Below are 16,467 nucleotides of genomic sequence, written 5' to 3' on the forward strand. Positions count from 1 at the left end.
TAATTTTTATCTATTATTTCTCCTAGACACTGTGCAGAAGGAGGAAAGTAGATATTTATTTCATTTACACTTCAAGATGGTGGGGATTACCAATATTTCTGGCTAATGGGGCTAGAATAGTGAACCAATACCACTTGGTTTTGGAAGGGGTGAGCTTTAATCCTATATCCTGTGCCCATTTTGATAGTGCACACAGGTTGGTATTGAAATTCTTGATAGATGTCTCAGGTTTATTTGTTTTGCCCTTAGATACAACTGGAGGTCTTCAGTGTACATGTGCTACTTTCAGTAGGACAAAACTGGTGAGACACCACTGACAAACAATGAAAAGAGTATAGTACCAAAATACAGAGCCCTGAGGGTGCTTGATAGTGCCTGCCTGCATTGTGAATTTATAGTGTCAGACATAACACACTGCATGCAAATCATCAAGAATGAACGAAACCATGCCACTACACTCGGCAAGAAATTTAAGTTGCTAGGTCTGGCAAGTAAAATGCCAAAGTCGACAGTGTCAAAAGCTTAGCTGAAATATAAAAAGCACATGATAGTTGTCTCTTGTGCATCCATGGCAATTTCAGTTCACCTATTATCTTTATTAAAGCAGATGGCATCCTGTGATGTTATGGAAACCCAATTTATATTTGCCTAGAAGGTTGTTTATAGTTAGGTAGTTTCTTAGCTGGGCAATGGACTGTTTATTCTAAGGTCTTGGACAGTGAAGGAAGAATGCAAATAGTTTGGTAATCAGAGGGTGATGTGGCATCATCATTTTTGGGCAGTGGCTTAACTAATCCCTGTTTTCTGGACTCAGGGAAAACACTTGTGGTTAAGGAGGGTTGAAGATATCTGTTATAGTGGGAAGTAGTGCATCAATAAGAAGCTTCATCATGCCATCGTGTCTAGCAGACGCTGATGTGACAATTGCTTTGGCTTTTCTTGACAGCACTGCAAGCACGAGCAAGTCTTCAGGTCCAGATTGTATACCGATTAGGTTCCTTTCAGATTACGCTGATACTATAGCTCCCTACTTAGCACTCATATACAACCGCTCGTTCACCGATAGATCTGTACCTACAGATTGTAAAATTGCGCAGGTCGCACCAGTGTTCAAGAAGGGTAGTAGGAGTAATCCATTTAACTACAGACCTATATCATTGACGTCAGTTTGCAGTAGGGTTTTGGAGCATATACTGTATTCAAACATTATGAATCACCTCTAAGGGAATGATCTATTGACACGTAATCAGCATGGCTTCAGAAAACATCGCTCTTGTGCAATGCAGCTAGCTCTTTATTCGCACGAAGTAATGGCCGCTATAGACAGGGGATCTCAAGTTGATTCCGTATTTCTAGATTTCCGGAAAGCTTTTGACACCGTCCCTCACAAGCGACTTCTAATCAAGCTGCGGGCCTATAAGGTATCGTCTCAGTTGTGCGACTGGATTCGTGATTTCCTGTCAGGAAGATCGCAGTTCGTAGTAATAGACGGCAAATCATCGAGTAAAACTGAAGTGATATCAGGTGTTCCCCAGGGAAGCGTCCTGGGACCTCTACTGTTCCTGATCTATATAAATGACCTGGGTGACAATCTGAGCAGTTCTCTTAGACTGTTCGCAGATGATGCTGTAATTTACCATCTAGTAAGGTCATCCGAAGACCAGTATCAGTTGCAAAGCGATTTAGAAAAGATTGCTGTATGGTGTGTCAGGTGGCAGTTGACGCTAAATAACGAAAAGTGTGAGATGATCCACATGAGTTCCAAAAGAAATCCGTTGGAATTCGATTACTCGATAAATAGTACAATTCTCATGGCTGTCAATTCAACTAAGTACCTGGGTGTTAAAATTACGAACAACTTCAGTTGGAAGGACCACATAGATAATATTGTTGGGAAGACAAGCCAAAGGTTGCGTTTCATTGGCAGGACACTTAGAAGATGAAACAAGTCCACTAAAGAGACAGCTTACACTACACTCGTTCGTCCTCTGTTAGAATATTGCTGCGCGGTGTGGGATCCTTACCAGGTGGAATTGACGGAGGACATCGAAAGGGTGCAAAAAAGGGGAGCTCGTTTTGTATTATCACGTTATACGGGAGAGAGTGTGGCAGATATGATACACGAGTTGGGATGGAAGTCATTACAGCATAGACGTTTTTCGTCGCGGCGAGACCTTTTTACGAAATTTCAGTCACCAACTTTCTCTTCCGAAGGCGAAAATATTTTGATGAGCCCAACCTACATAGGTAGGAATGATCATCAAAATAAAATAAGAGAAATCAGAGCTCGAACACAAAGGTTTAGGTGTTCGTTTTTCCCGCTCGCTGTTCGGGAGTGGAATAGTAGAGAGATAGTATGATTGTGGTTCGATGAACCCTCTGCCAAGCACTTAAATGTGAATTGCAGAGTAGTCATGTAGATGTAGATGTAAAAAGCTCCAGATAGAACCTGTCGTGGCTACAGTCAGTTACCCCCATGAAATAATGAGTTTCTGTTTCAGTTATGGTTGTAGGTAATATGAAGTACCAGTTAAGTTATTTGGCTGGGATAATTGGATCAGCTGTAGCTTCTACTTTGTCTGTACCAAGACCAGGCAGATTTTTGCTTAGGACTATTTCTGTTGTCGGTTATGTATGGACATGCCTGAATTTTACACTTCTCTCAGCTTGACAGAATGTTCTGCTTCTGCTCGTCACCTATATGATTCTGAGGCACAGGATGCAGTTTTCGTGTCCAATGTGCAGCATTTCTTGAGATTCATGAGTTGTTTTAGTTCATCAGTTAGCCAAGATGCTATATTTATGATACAGTTGAGTAAGTTTGTTGGTAAATTCATGAAGTTTTTTGTTTATGTCGCAGAAGGGAATAAGAGATTAACATTTTAATTATTGTGTATTATTACCTATCACATGATATACTGAATTAATTTTATGGTAGAATGCATACATAAAAGAAAGTTATGATTAGGCAAGCTTTTGGAGCCAGTGACTCCTTCTCCAGGCAGAAGGGTGGAAGGGGAAGGAAGAGTGGTGAAGGAAAAGGACTGGAAAGGTCTAGGAAAAGGGATAGATTTCAGTAAAGTCATCCAGGACGGCATGTCAATTTTTAGACATTAAACACAGTATTTAATGTGGTTTCATTTTCTGTCTGGAATTACAGCTGCAAGTAAATTTTGTAACAAAACTAGTCATGTGCACTCCTACAAGGATTCCCCACAGTACACTAATGCTAACTTCAACAGTTTTCAGTCAGGATTCTGTAAAACTTATGTGTACACTTTTTCCAATGAAGAGAACTACATCTACCCAGAGTTGGTGGAAGTAAGGTATACCCATTAACAAATTAGTGTTTTTCTATTTATTATGCAAATACAATGGACATGCAAATCAAGTTGACATTAACAGAAACTTTTTCCAAAAATGATTTTATTCATTTTACAGTTACACCAACCAAAAGAACTATCATGTTTCAGTGCACAGATGTCCCATACTGCACATATTTTGTCTATATACTGTAGGGAATATCGAGTTTAACTGTGATTTCTTGTTTGCACCCCTCATTCCAAATGACAGTTGCTGCTTTACAAGTAGTCAGAGTGCAAGTAAGTTTGGAAAAGCATATCCACGAACACGGCTGCATTGGAAGTGCGGAAGAAGGGAGTTCAGCATCTTCTCAATGATTAAGTCACTAGATACAGAACACAAGCTCCAATTTGAGGAAAGAAACTGGTTGTGTGCTTTTCAAAGAAACCACTTACAAATTTGTAAACATGAAATGTAGTAAGGGGGAAAGGAAAGGATGAGTCGGAAATTGTGGCAACAATCTGCACAGTTGAAAATTTGTGCCAGACTGCGACTCAAACCAAGATTTACTACTTCTCATGAGAGCGTTATTTTAACCACTTTGGCCAACCAGACACGGCCGCCAACTGACTCAAATTTCCAACTTATCGCTTGCTGCATTCCTTGCCCATTAACCTCTACTCACAAATCCTTATTCCCACAGGAGTTGGGACAATGATTCACACTAAAACAAAGGTTGAGGAGCCATTACCCTCTGTTTTAGAGACATATATATCTGAGTAGTGTCTGAAAAAACAGACACCGCTCAGATATTTACTCAGAAATTTGACTGAAGAGTGGGCCCCACAGCCATGACAAATTTAAAGAACAATATTGTTTACACCAGGCTGCTCTACTAGCCGGTTTCAACTGTGTGCACATTCTCAGCTGCACCTAGTAACATAACAACTTGGGAATGTGCACACACATGGAACCATCTAGCAGTGCTTAATAAAGCACTCATTTAAACCAACAGCCTGGTGAAAACCATGTAAAACCTAAACCTTGTTGGCAGGCCAGGGACCTGAACCTTCACCCTCCCACATGTGGATGATACTCTCCACACACACTGTTCAAGTGCATTTTTCAGTACAGCTTCACTCAGTTACTGTCATTGTTTCTTTCTAATTTGAAATCTGGATGTCTGTTTTTCTTTTCTTTCTGTAATTACATACAATATCCATTTTTGAAGAAATGGCTTATTTTAAAAGTTTAAAAATAACTTGCAAATCTATTGAGTAATGAAAACAATGTATTTGAAACAATACTTGATATAGCAACACAAATTTAAAGAGAAATTAATTCTAGCAGAAGTGAATATCATATGGTCCATTTAAATAATGCATTAGACAAGACTGATCTAAAGATATCGTATTTTGTTTTAGCATATTTAAATTCCCCCCCCCCCCCTCTCTCTCTCTCTCTCTCTCTCTCACACACACACACAGAGTATTATCTATTATATATAAATCTCTCAACAAAATAAATAATAAATATTTCACAATTAACACAGGCTTCTTAGCTAACATAAAAATGTTCACACTCTATAATGGTATCACAGTTGTTAAATAACATTATAAAATACATTTCACAGGGCTGTGGCACAATACTCTTCCAACAGCTTTTAAAACTTATTTAGGAAAGTTAGGTTTTAGGTCAGCTTTATTTTGGAACTGTAATGTATTATCAATTATTTGAAAGAGTTCTGGAGGTTGCGGTATTCTTCCTGTTTCCAATTTTGACCACACCGGAACATCTAGAAATAATAAATTAACCATTTTTACTCTTCTAGTCATTATCGACAATGCAGGAAAAAACTTCAGCCTGTACTCACCATTAAATGTTATTTCAAAAGCTCCAGTGGACATCAACATGCTTTCAAATGAATTGCACATAAAATACACCATCATGGAAGAATAAATCTTATTGTCAATGCACCATGACCACCATACTGGTTGAGCAATTTGAAATATTTCAAAGATGTTGAAACCAGTAATAATTAAAAATATGAGGGAAAGTCTGGAAACAGACTAAAAAAAAAAGACTGTCAGTTAACACTACACAATAAGTACAAAATTTTACATAGCTCACAAATTAACAACAAATCCAGAGCAGTTATGTTCTACTATATGATTTTTAATTAGGCCACATTATCGGCAGATGTCAGATGAACTGCTTTTCTCTGTCTGCATGTTGCACCGGCAGACACTGGACCAATGCCTTTTTCATACCCTGGAGTGTCCAGAACTTCTGCAGGGCTATACAGCCTTGTTATACTGGATGGGCTTATCCAACTAACAGTGACACAACTATTGACTGCCAAAACTTTGCTTCATGCACAATGAACAGTATGTGTGCAATGTACAGCTCAAATGATAGCTGTCATATTGCAGTTCATTTGTTATTGTAGCTGACCCCATTTACGAGTACATTAAGACACTTGCAGCACAATCTATCAGTAAAATTTTTGTTAAATTTCTTTTTTGCTCCATGATGTTACCACCCCCCCCCCCCCCCCCCCCCTGCATCTTCAATATGCTATTCAAATTTGATGTTGGATATGTTTCTACAGTGTTTTAAACTTGAACTTTAATTATGGACACCCTGTACACTGTTCATCTCTTTTTGCATTTTTCAAATTTACTAATCTTATTATATCACAAACCTTAAGAAGTAACTGATTTCACCAGAATAAAAATAAAATAAATAAATAAAATACTGACAACTGCCATTATGTGATTTATGGACAAATTATTCTAGACCATCAAACAGCACGTGCCGTTGACAACTAATCATCAACACTTAAAAACATCCATTTTGTATTTTATTTCAATTAGAAACCCCGCACAAAATGCAAAATTGCAAACAAAATACACTAGAATCGCCAGTGACTTACCAGTATCCTAGATATAACCAGACTTAATCTGGGAGGCTGATAATTTTCTCCCTCAACACGAATATGGGGATACTTCTGCTGTATTATATTAGCATACTCTTGAAATGCCTTCTCATATCCACACGAGTAGCTGAAATGAAATGAAATATTGTTCAAATTTAACAATAAGTAACTACACAGCAAGTCAACATAGATATAGTGTGTCGTTTTTTCATCAAAATGGGTAGCGATATGTCAAATCTCTATGTGAATGAGTATAAACTATACATTTCACTTATGATATGGAAGGAATCCCTTCAAGAGACAGCCACAGTAGAATGGTACATAAAAATTACATTTGCAACAATAGAACAGGGACATAAGCATTGCTATTGCCCATTTACACCGGCAGATCAGTGAGGAATCTGCCCACTGCGTAAAGTCATCCTGTGTATGGCACACTATGAGAGGCTGTTCAGAAAGATATTAGCTGCTTTTTCCCACAGCTTCATCTGTGTGTTTTGTATATCACAAATGATAAAATACTGTGTTCAACATTACTAAGAGTGTGTCCCACATATTCTATGACATTCAGATCAAGTACATGAGCTGGCCAGTACTTTCGTGCCACATCCACCTCATCTACTATCTTAACATTGTGGGCAATTCTGTGAAGCATAAATGCTTTCAACCATAAAAATGACAGCAGGATGCAGAGCAAGTCACACCTCAGAGAAGTTTTAACATATCTCTCTAGAATCTAAGTAAATACAATTCTAATGTAGGCATGCCTCAGCTGCAAATACCTACTGTGACTTCACACTGATCATGCCACTTGCTTAAACAATGGCATTTTGGTATATTTAGGACATGTTATTTCCAGGGCAGCTGGTGTCAAAAAACAATAACCTGAAACACAATAACTCAAAAACATCACCCAGGCTTACAGCCATCTGTTCCAGTCACAATGTCTAGTAAACTATTGCAATCTGCCATGACAGTGGGCAGAAGTGGAACACCCTGCTTGAACTTTGAGTATGCACTGTGACACTTAAGTCATAGATAGCTCTGGAGCAAATACGAGTGCCTGAAGTATTTGCAACTATTCTTCCTGTGTTAACAGCAAATTTTCTCACCTGTCATATCACAATTTTTCTCATTCCTATAGTACGCATAATGGTGGAATCACTTTCACTCACCTGAAGTTACCCAGCTGTCTCCACCCAACAATCATAATATTTAAAATCAGCTCCTTTAATTAATGGACTAGGCTTTTAAGCTTGTTCTGTCTTTACAAATTCCTTCCATCTCTTCTGAGGTCTTCCAATGTTTCTTCTCCCTTATGGTTTACCATCTAAGGCTAATTATCAGAAATTTGTTACAGTACTTGTTTATTTTGTCCAAGACTGCATCTACCTCTAATTCTCATGATGGTGTTTTATTTACTTTCTTATATGTTGTTTTCTACAATGACCTATTTTTCTTCTTGGGACTGTCATTCTGGTGCTCTGTATTCAACATAAGGTTCTTTTCTTGGCACACACCTCATGGTGCCATAGAAAAGTAGTAGATAGACCTTAGAAATTTATATAACTGTATTCTTGAATCTTGGCACATTTTTTTCTAAAATGTGTTACGGACACACACACACACACACACACACACACACACACACACACACACACACGAGGTGACAAAAATCATAGGATAGCCATATTCGCATGCGTAAATGATGGTAATAATCGTGTACACACAGTATAAAAGGGCAGTGCATTGTCAGAGCTGTCATTTGTACTCAGGTGATTGATGTGAAAAGATCTGTGATGTGATTATGGCCATACAATGGGAATTACCAGATGTTAAACATGTAATGGTACAAGAAGGTTAGTAGAAATGATCCACAAAATACTGTCCAATATCCTCAACACTGATCTGTTGTACAATCTTAGAACATATTCTGCACTGATACACAGTGAGGTATCTTGAACAGAATGATATCCTCAGTGCCAACCAGCATGGATTTCTAAAACATTTATCTTGTGAAACTCAACTTGCACTTTTCTCACATGACACACTGAAAGCTTTGGATCAAGGCAACCAGGTAGATGCACCATTTCTTGATTTGGTTGGTTGGTTTGTGGGATTGAAGGGACCAGACTACAAGGGCCATCGGTCCCGTTTCTCGATTTCCAAAAAAGCATTTGATTCAGTACTGTACCTACACTTATTGGCAAAAGTATGATCATATGGGATATCAAGTGAAATTTGTGAGTGGACAGAGGACTATTTGGTATAACTTGGTGTAACACTTTGTATGGATATGAAATGGAATGATCACATAGGTTCAGTCATGGGTAAAGCAGGTGGTAGACTTCAGTTTATTGGTAGGGTACTGGGGAAGTGCAATCAGTCTACAAAGGAGATTGCTTACAAATTACTCGTGCAACCAGTTCTAGAATACTGCTCAAGTGTATAGGACCAGGAGCAACAGGAGATATTGAGCATATTATAGAGAAGGGCAGCACAAATGGTCACAGGTTTGTTTACTTCATGGAAGAGTGTCACAGAGATACTGAAGGAACTGAACTGGAAGACTCTTGAAGATAGACATAAACTACCCTGAGAAAGTCTATTAACAAAGTTTCAAGAACCGTACTCTAGGAATATACTTCAACTCCCTGTGCGTTGCTCACATAGGGATCATGAGGATAAGATTACAATAACCGCTACACGCACAGAGGCATTCAAACAATCATTCTTCCCACACTCCATACATGAATGGTACAGGAAGAAACCCTAATAACTGGTACAATGGGACATACCCTCTGCCATGCACCTTATGGTAGTTTTCAAAGTATAGATGGAGATGTAGATGAATGGCAGTTGGAGTTAGATGCATGAGACATGCCATTTCGGAAACTGTTAGGTAATTCAATATTGCAAGATCCACAGCATCAAGAGTGCACTGAGAATACCAAATTTCAGGAATTATCTCTCACCATAGACAATGCAGTGGCCGACAGCATTCATGTTACAACTGAGAGCAGTGTTATTTCATAGCATTGTTAGTGCTAAGGGACTAGCAATGCTGTGTGAAATAACTGTAGAAATCAATGTGGGGCATTTGATGTGCATGCCATTAGAAAAGTTCAGCAAAACATGGCATTAACGGGCTATGGAAGCAGACAACTGATGCGAGTGTCTTTGCTAACAGCATGACTCGCCTGCAGCACCTCTCCTGGGCTTGTGACCATATCGGTTGGACCTTAGATGACTGGAAAACTGTGGCCTGATCAGATGGGTACCCATTTCAGTAGGTGTGAGCTTATGGTACAGTTTGAGTGTGGTGCAGACCCCATGAAGCCATGGACCCAAGTTGTCAACAACACATTGTACTAGCTGGTGTTGGCTCCATAATGGCATGGGCTGTGTTTACATGGAATGGACTGGGTCCTCTGGTCTAGCTGAACCAATCATTGACTGGAAATAGTTATGTTCAGCTACTTGGTGACCATTTGCAGCCATTCATGGACTTCATGTTCCCAAACAACGATGTCATGTCACTGGACCACAATTGTTCATGACGAGTTTGAAGAACGTTCTGAACAATTTGAGTGAATGATATGGCATGTTGAGTTGCTGCACTGTGCCAGGCCAAAGGAGGTCCGACATGATATTAGAAGGTAGCCCATGACTTTTGTCACTTCAGTGTACATGGCATTTCTAAGCATTAAGTTTATTTTGACAACCCAAATAGCTGCACAACATTACTTGCTCTAATACCATGTTATCTAAAACAGTTTTACTTTGGACTGGATCTTTGCTACAGTCCAAACAGCATTTTATTAACCTATAGTCCAAAATATCACCTGCAGCATTTGCATGCATATTTACTTAGTATGTTATACAAGTATATGTCAATTGGTACTCTAACTGGCATAACTGAAATGTAATGTCTGAAGATGACTAACCTCAATCAAAACCAGAACCATTTATGCACAGAAAAACAAAATGTGGACTATACATAAATCAAATACCTCATTGCAATTGATCATTGTTTGTTCCTCCAAACATTATCTTAAAAATAACTGACATAAATATTCAAGTATTATTTTTTAATGTCTTTCCAGCAGAATTATTCACTGTATGCACACTACGACTTGTTATCTTTCACCATTGACATCCTCTTGGAGGCCATGCTCTAAGATTGACTGCAGTTTATTTTACCTAATAAATGATCACTTATATTACTGTTGTGTATACAGCTAAAACAGACATGGGTATCTCATTGTCACATAACATTTATCAAAATGTTTACATAAAATTTAAGTCATGCTTCTACATATTATGTGGGAACTTCTTGTGTAAACAAGTACAAAGGAAACGCCACAATCTGGGCCTGGAGACCACACGACAGTTGACTGGCTGCTGTATCATATGCATTTTTCATCATCGGACGCAGTAGGCGGGAAATGGGATTAGCAGACTGCACCCCCGGCTGTTGTCAACATTCAAACCCTGGAGCCACTATTTCTTGCTGAAGTAGCTCCTCAATTTGCATCATGAGGCTCTTTGGACCTTAGTCCAGTCCTCTCACCATGGAAAAGTTGCTGGCCATACCAGGAATCGAACCCGAGATCCCAGCATGGAGGTCTGTCATGTTGATCACTTGACTATGGTTGCAGACATGTAAATGAGACATACTGGAATTTTCAGCAAATAGCAGATAATCTACAGCTTGACATATAGCCATAATCATCATTTCTGCCTATAATATTATACACAGATTGACAACTCATTTTGCAAAACTTGTATTACAGTCCCTCTTATCAGCAATTTGTTATGTACTTGTGGTTTACAGAAATCTTGAGACCAGCTATTGAGTATGTTTTATGCAAAAAGGTATAAATTTATTTTGCAAACTGCACTTACATCATTTGTTGAAACCCTGTGTACAAAATTCACTGAAAATATTGAGTCAAACAAAATATCTATTGTGGCTTTCTTCAGTTACTTGCTAAAAGCCTACTATAAAAAACTGATTTGGAGCCACACTTGCAACTTATTTGTGTGATCCTGTTAGACTTATTTCTGCACACTATGAATGTAAGTCAGTATCAGTGAAATGCAATAAGGAAATTTATTTATCTTTTTAGCAGACAGTGACATCTAGCAACCTGATAGGTTCCTACACATGAAGGTATTTCCTCAACAAGTCTTTTTTATTACCTTTGTGATGTCTTTCTGCTGAAGAGAACAATAATTTTCAAGTTTGTGTCATACAGACATTATCTTTACACAATGGCAAGGTGGAAAATTCTCTGCCTCCAGTAGAAGAAGATTTTTAGGCCAAAAATGCATTTCTGTTTCAAAACAGACTCCTTTCAGTTCAATTAAATTTGTCCAACAGTTTTACAGTGAGTAATACTAGCTCTGAAGTATACAAAACTCATCTGAAGCTGCCATAAAATTATCATTGGAGTCTGATGAATAGTGTACTGTTCAAACATTTTTCACTGCAAATACCTCAGCTTCTGCATTGCTAAAGTATCTTTTGTGTGTAGGGGTAGATGGAGAGTCTTAATAAAAGATGATCCTTTTTTCCAAATCATGCCTATCCTTATTTATTTTTCATTCAGTTGGTCCATAAAACTTACATGGTACATTGTTTGACCCTTTTAACAGCAACTGATGTGAAGAATCTCTCTTGGATACCTGAAGCCAGCAGGTATATCCTTTCTGGGAGGTGAAATCAGCTTCATGTTTGGTGGAAGACTGACAACTGCCACCTACTGCTTTGAGCACTGTTTTTTTTTTTTTTTTTTCCTTCATTGAGAAGTACTGGACTCACATCTCATTCACAGCAACAAATTCCGTGCAAAAAAATCAGTAGAATTATTTTTGCAGCTGTCCAACCAATGCTGAGAAATATTTTTGCATTTGATTCTGATTAGCATTCAAACAAATAAAGCTTTTGCTATGTCTTTGGTATCAGATTGTTTTGCACACCTTATTTACTGATTACCCTGCACTATACTTCCCACTTTCGTTTCCATCTGGGGCTTTAGTTTCTCACATGGGCCAGCTTCAATAGACGAAAGATCACATTTGAATTAGACATTTTTAACTGCCAAAAATGAAGGAGCCGACTCCATAAAAATCAAGCAACTTGGATGAATTTTCATTTCCAATAAACCACCAAAGATTTTAATGAGTGAATGGTATTCCAGTTTATCTATCTGAATGAAATGCAAGCAATATGCATGCTTTATGAAGCTGTACTAATAAAATACTTTGTATTTGACAGGCATTTACTCATTATGATAAGCACATTGGTGTACGATAATTTTTTGCGGAACTCACTGATACAATTATACTTTCATAAAAACACAACTTAGCTGTCATGCTCTTCAGAAGTACATTTCTGACAGGAAACTTCACCAGGTCTTTGTCTATGGTTTAAAATGTACCTGAGTGGCAAGTGCTACTCTTGGTCAGAAACACCCTGTACAATTATACACTGAATATATTGTAACAACAACCCACTATCATAATTTGTCTCACTACTGTTTCTACTCATACCTCAAATACCACCCTACATTTCTAACAGTTTGGTAGTCTTATGAGTCAATAACATAAATCCATAATTTTCTTGTTCCTCTAAGTAATATACACGTCTTTTTTAAAATATTAACCAGATCCTACACTTTTGGAGCAGAATATAAGTTGTATTCACCATTAAATTTCTGTATAAACAATGAAACCTTCAAATAAAATAACTTCCAGGTTACTTTACATCAGGTAAAATAAAAAATATCTATAATAAATACATCTAGTATCTTAACCAGTATTGAAGTTAATATTACAGCAAAATATCTTTAGTGGGATAAACATTTTTAGAAAATGTGTGACTACACAGTTTCAAATGTCAAGCTCTTCTGTACAATAAACATTACTCGCAAAAACCAACTGCGCCTTAGGAATCAGCAACTTAGTCACTGTGTGAATAGTAAGACTGTGGAGAAAATGTCCTATTCAGTAATTCAGGTAAGTGATACATAATTATTGCTTGAGGGTGTAAAAAGGAAAAAAGTATTTATTTACACTGCATGTGAAATTGCAATAATTGGAGATGCTTCACTTATTTATTGTGAAGGTGTAACAATCTGAACAAGTTTTCATTGATATCAGCACCATACCTGTACCAGGCTCAGAACATTTTGCCTAGGTACTGTAGATTTGGTTTTATACACAGCTATAATTTCTGTAAGGTCTTTCAACACCAACCAGATACCCTACATTTGAACAGTCAGTCACTGTATGGGAAACTCCAGAATATGAAAACATGTTTTGAGAACAGAGAAAAATAATCAAGAGTTATAAAATATGAACAGAACACACACAACCATGTTGAAAATAACAATAATGTGAATTAGAAATTTTAGCACCAAAGTTTTGCAGAGGTAGCACACCTCATTGTGTTTCTTCCCCGACTTGCGGTAGTCATTTTTTAGTACAGTTCTCCAAGCTTTTCCATGATTCAACAAACTATCATCACTTACAATCTAGGCGCAATGGAAAGATTTAGAATACCGAAATCATTACAGTCTTTACTTCAGCCAGCAGCTGTTTTTCTCATTCTGTGATAAGATGTAGATAACTTTTACTTTTTTTTCTTTCACCCCTCAGATCACTTGACATCCTTTGAAAAGATGAATATAAACTGAATACATTATACAAGAAGGGTGATGAGAAGCATAATGTCATATTCTGGCAACGGTGCCACTTACCTGAAGGTCTTTATAAAGAGGGCAATGACTACACTACATTATGAGAGTATGGAAATACAAACAAATTGCTAGCATTCTTTGCAGACCCACTTTATGTTTATGGAGAAAGTGGGAGTCATTTAACTTCTCAAAAAACAAGTCAAAATTTTGTTGTAATATGGTGCATTAAGAAAGACGTATGTGTATTAATATCGATAGTCTGTATATAATAACTTGTTGTGGAATACAACTCATTCTTTACCTTTTAGTGCGTACCTGACACTTACACCCAAACCTCCAGATGTCAGACACTCAGATTGGTACCGAATATTGTATGCCAATAGAGTATGAACCAAAACACCAATTTAGTTCATGCTCTGTGCTGTCATCGAGTAGAACATGCGGAAATGGTAACTAAAAGTATCTCCAGAGCTACGGTGCAAAGGAGCATACCTGTGATTGACTGTATTGCACATCTGTCATGGGTGAGAAGGTGGAGTAATCAAACATCATTGATGACAACTTTTTTAAACTGCTTACACATGAAACTGTTGTGTGGGAGAACATTTTCCTGAGTTGTAAAAGGACTTTCCTGAGTCTTTAGCAATGTTCTTTTGGCAATCTGCTTTTGCTTAGTTAGTTGAATGTTATGAACTTCTTATTAATCTTATTATTTTGTTCATTAATAATTATTATTATTGCAATTACTTCTGCACATGTGATGTAATTGTTTCTTTATTTTTCTGTTCTGTTCTGACTATATATTCTGTGAAACTACAAATGTACTCTACAAGTTTACTACTTTTAAAGAAACTAAGCAAAAGCATACTTTATTGCTGTAAACTCCAAATAGCCCTTTTATACGTCATAAACATGTTGTCCCATACAACATTTTCATGCATAATACAGTAAAAAAAAAAAAAATATCATCACTGGAATTTGAATGTGGGACCTTTGGTACGAAAATCTAACGCTCTAGTAACTTCACCATGGGAGCAACTTAAGTTACCTCCTCACCGCTATGCTTTTGATGTTCTCCCCAGTTTTGATATTACTTTTAATTAACGTTTATGCCAGTTCTGCTGGAAAACAGCACATGGTATGAACTATATCAGAGTTTTGGTTGATACTCTATCGGTATACTATGTTTGGTACCGATCTGGGTGTCTGACATCTGAGTGTAATAGCTGATTAACATTTCTGTAACGCTCTTGTCAATGAAATGTGTTCATGGCTCCCCATGGGTACAATATGATCCCAATCCTAAAAAAATGTTATGTAACAATATCCCAGAACAAATTGTTTAGTGTCATGTACACAATCTCTCTCTGTATACAGGTGCCATAGTGTCCTCTATTACTGAGGAAACAGTCTGTTATGTATGATCCACGACTGAACTGAGATAAGTGCTCAGTCCTGTTGTCCTGATGATTCGAGACATTTGTATGGGATGAATGATCACAGCTCTGATGTATTTATCTGCTCATTATGCACTACAACATTTAATACGATATTATGCTCCTAGACATTTACTCAGTTTCTGCTGCATGGTTAAATATTACTTCTAATGTTGTCTGCTAAGTTAAGAAAATACAGCATGAACAACTATGACCATATCACATTTTCCCAAAGCACACCAAGTGTATTTTATTTATTTTATTGTGATACATGTTCTATAGATCCATTTTTGCATGGTAACAAATGGATGTGGAACCATTAAGGAACAGAAACTAAGATTAAGAATACAAATTCGAAAATGACAATAAAAAACACAATCAGTAATTACACTCACAAACAGACTTTAAGTTGCAATTTTCACATATAATCTACACAGTTATTTCTAAGTAAAAAATATCATCATCTTGACTTACAGAACACAAATTAATGTAACAAAAGCAGCAAGATACATTGAAGCAGGAATACACAAAAATACATGGGAAATAATCTTGCCTATCTCTGCTAAAGAATTCCTCTAGACTATAGAAACTTTCTCAAGCAAAAACTCTTTCAGCTTCCTTTTAAACACTAAATTATTACCTTGTAGACACTTAATATTACTTGGGAATGCACTGCAGATTTTTGTGTTAGTGTATTTTACATCTTTTTGTAATAGCGACATATTTTTCAGGTCACAGTGTATGTCACATTTTCTTCCTGTGTTAGGACTCTCTCATTTCATACTGAGAGGGGTAGTGAAGCATGAATTTCACAATTAAATGAGATATTGGGAGTGGTTAGTATCCTTATTTGCTTAAAAAGATTACGACATTCTTGGAGGCACTCCACATGAAATTCGAACAACCTTTTTCTGACTTGCAAAGAATTTTTTCAACAGTGGTGAATTACCCCAGAAGATTATTACACAACGCACAAGTGAGTTGAAGTAGCCAAAGTAGGCAGATTTTGAAACACTCATGTCCCCAATTTTGCCAATTACCTGGATGGCAAAAATTACTGAGCTAAGCCTTTTCAAGTTTAGTG

General features: G+C 37.3%; 1 protein-coding gene across 1 annotated transcript in view; it reads right to left on the reverse strand.

The window, feature by feature from the left end:
• Window positions 1–3,103: 3,103 nt before the first annotated feature.
• Window positions 3,104–16,467, reverse strand: part of LOC126273107 (thioredoxin reductase-like selenoprotein T homolog CG3887) — a 34,898-nt gene continuing 21,534 nt past the window's right edge. Inside the window, exons 2-4 of the mRNA XM_049976551.1 lie at window positions 6,239–6,368; window positions 5,177–5,372; window positions 3,104–5,098 (exon numbers count right to left, since the gene is read on the reverse strand). Coding sequence (XP_049832508.1) covers window positions 4,974–5,098; window positions 5,177–5,372; window positions 6,239–6,368 — 451 coding nt within the window. The 3' untranslated portion in view covers window positions 3,104–4,973. The remainder of the gene's footprint in view (window positions 5,099–5,176; window positions 5,373–6,238; window positions 6,369–16,467) is intronic.

This window comes from Schistocerca gregaria, chromosome 5 (assembly GCF_023897955.1).
Source record: "Schistocerca gregaria isolate iqSchGreg1 chromosome 5, iqSchGreg1.2, whole genome shotgun sequence".
Taxonomy (NCBI): domain Eukaryota; kingdom Metazoa; phylum Arthropoda; class Insecta; order Orthoptera; family Acrididae; genus Schistocerca; species Schistocerca gregaria.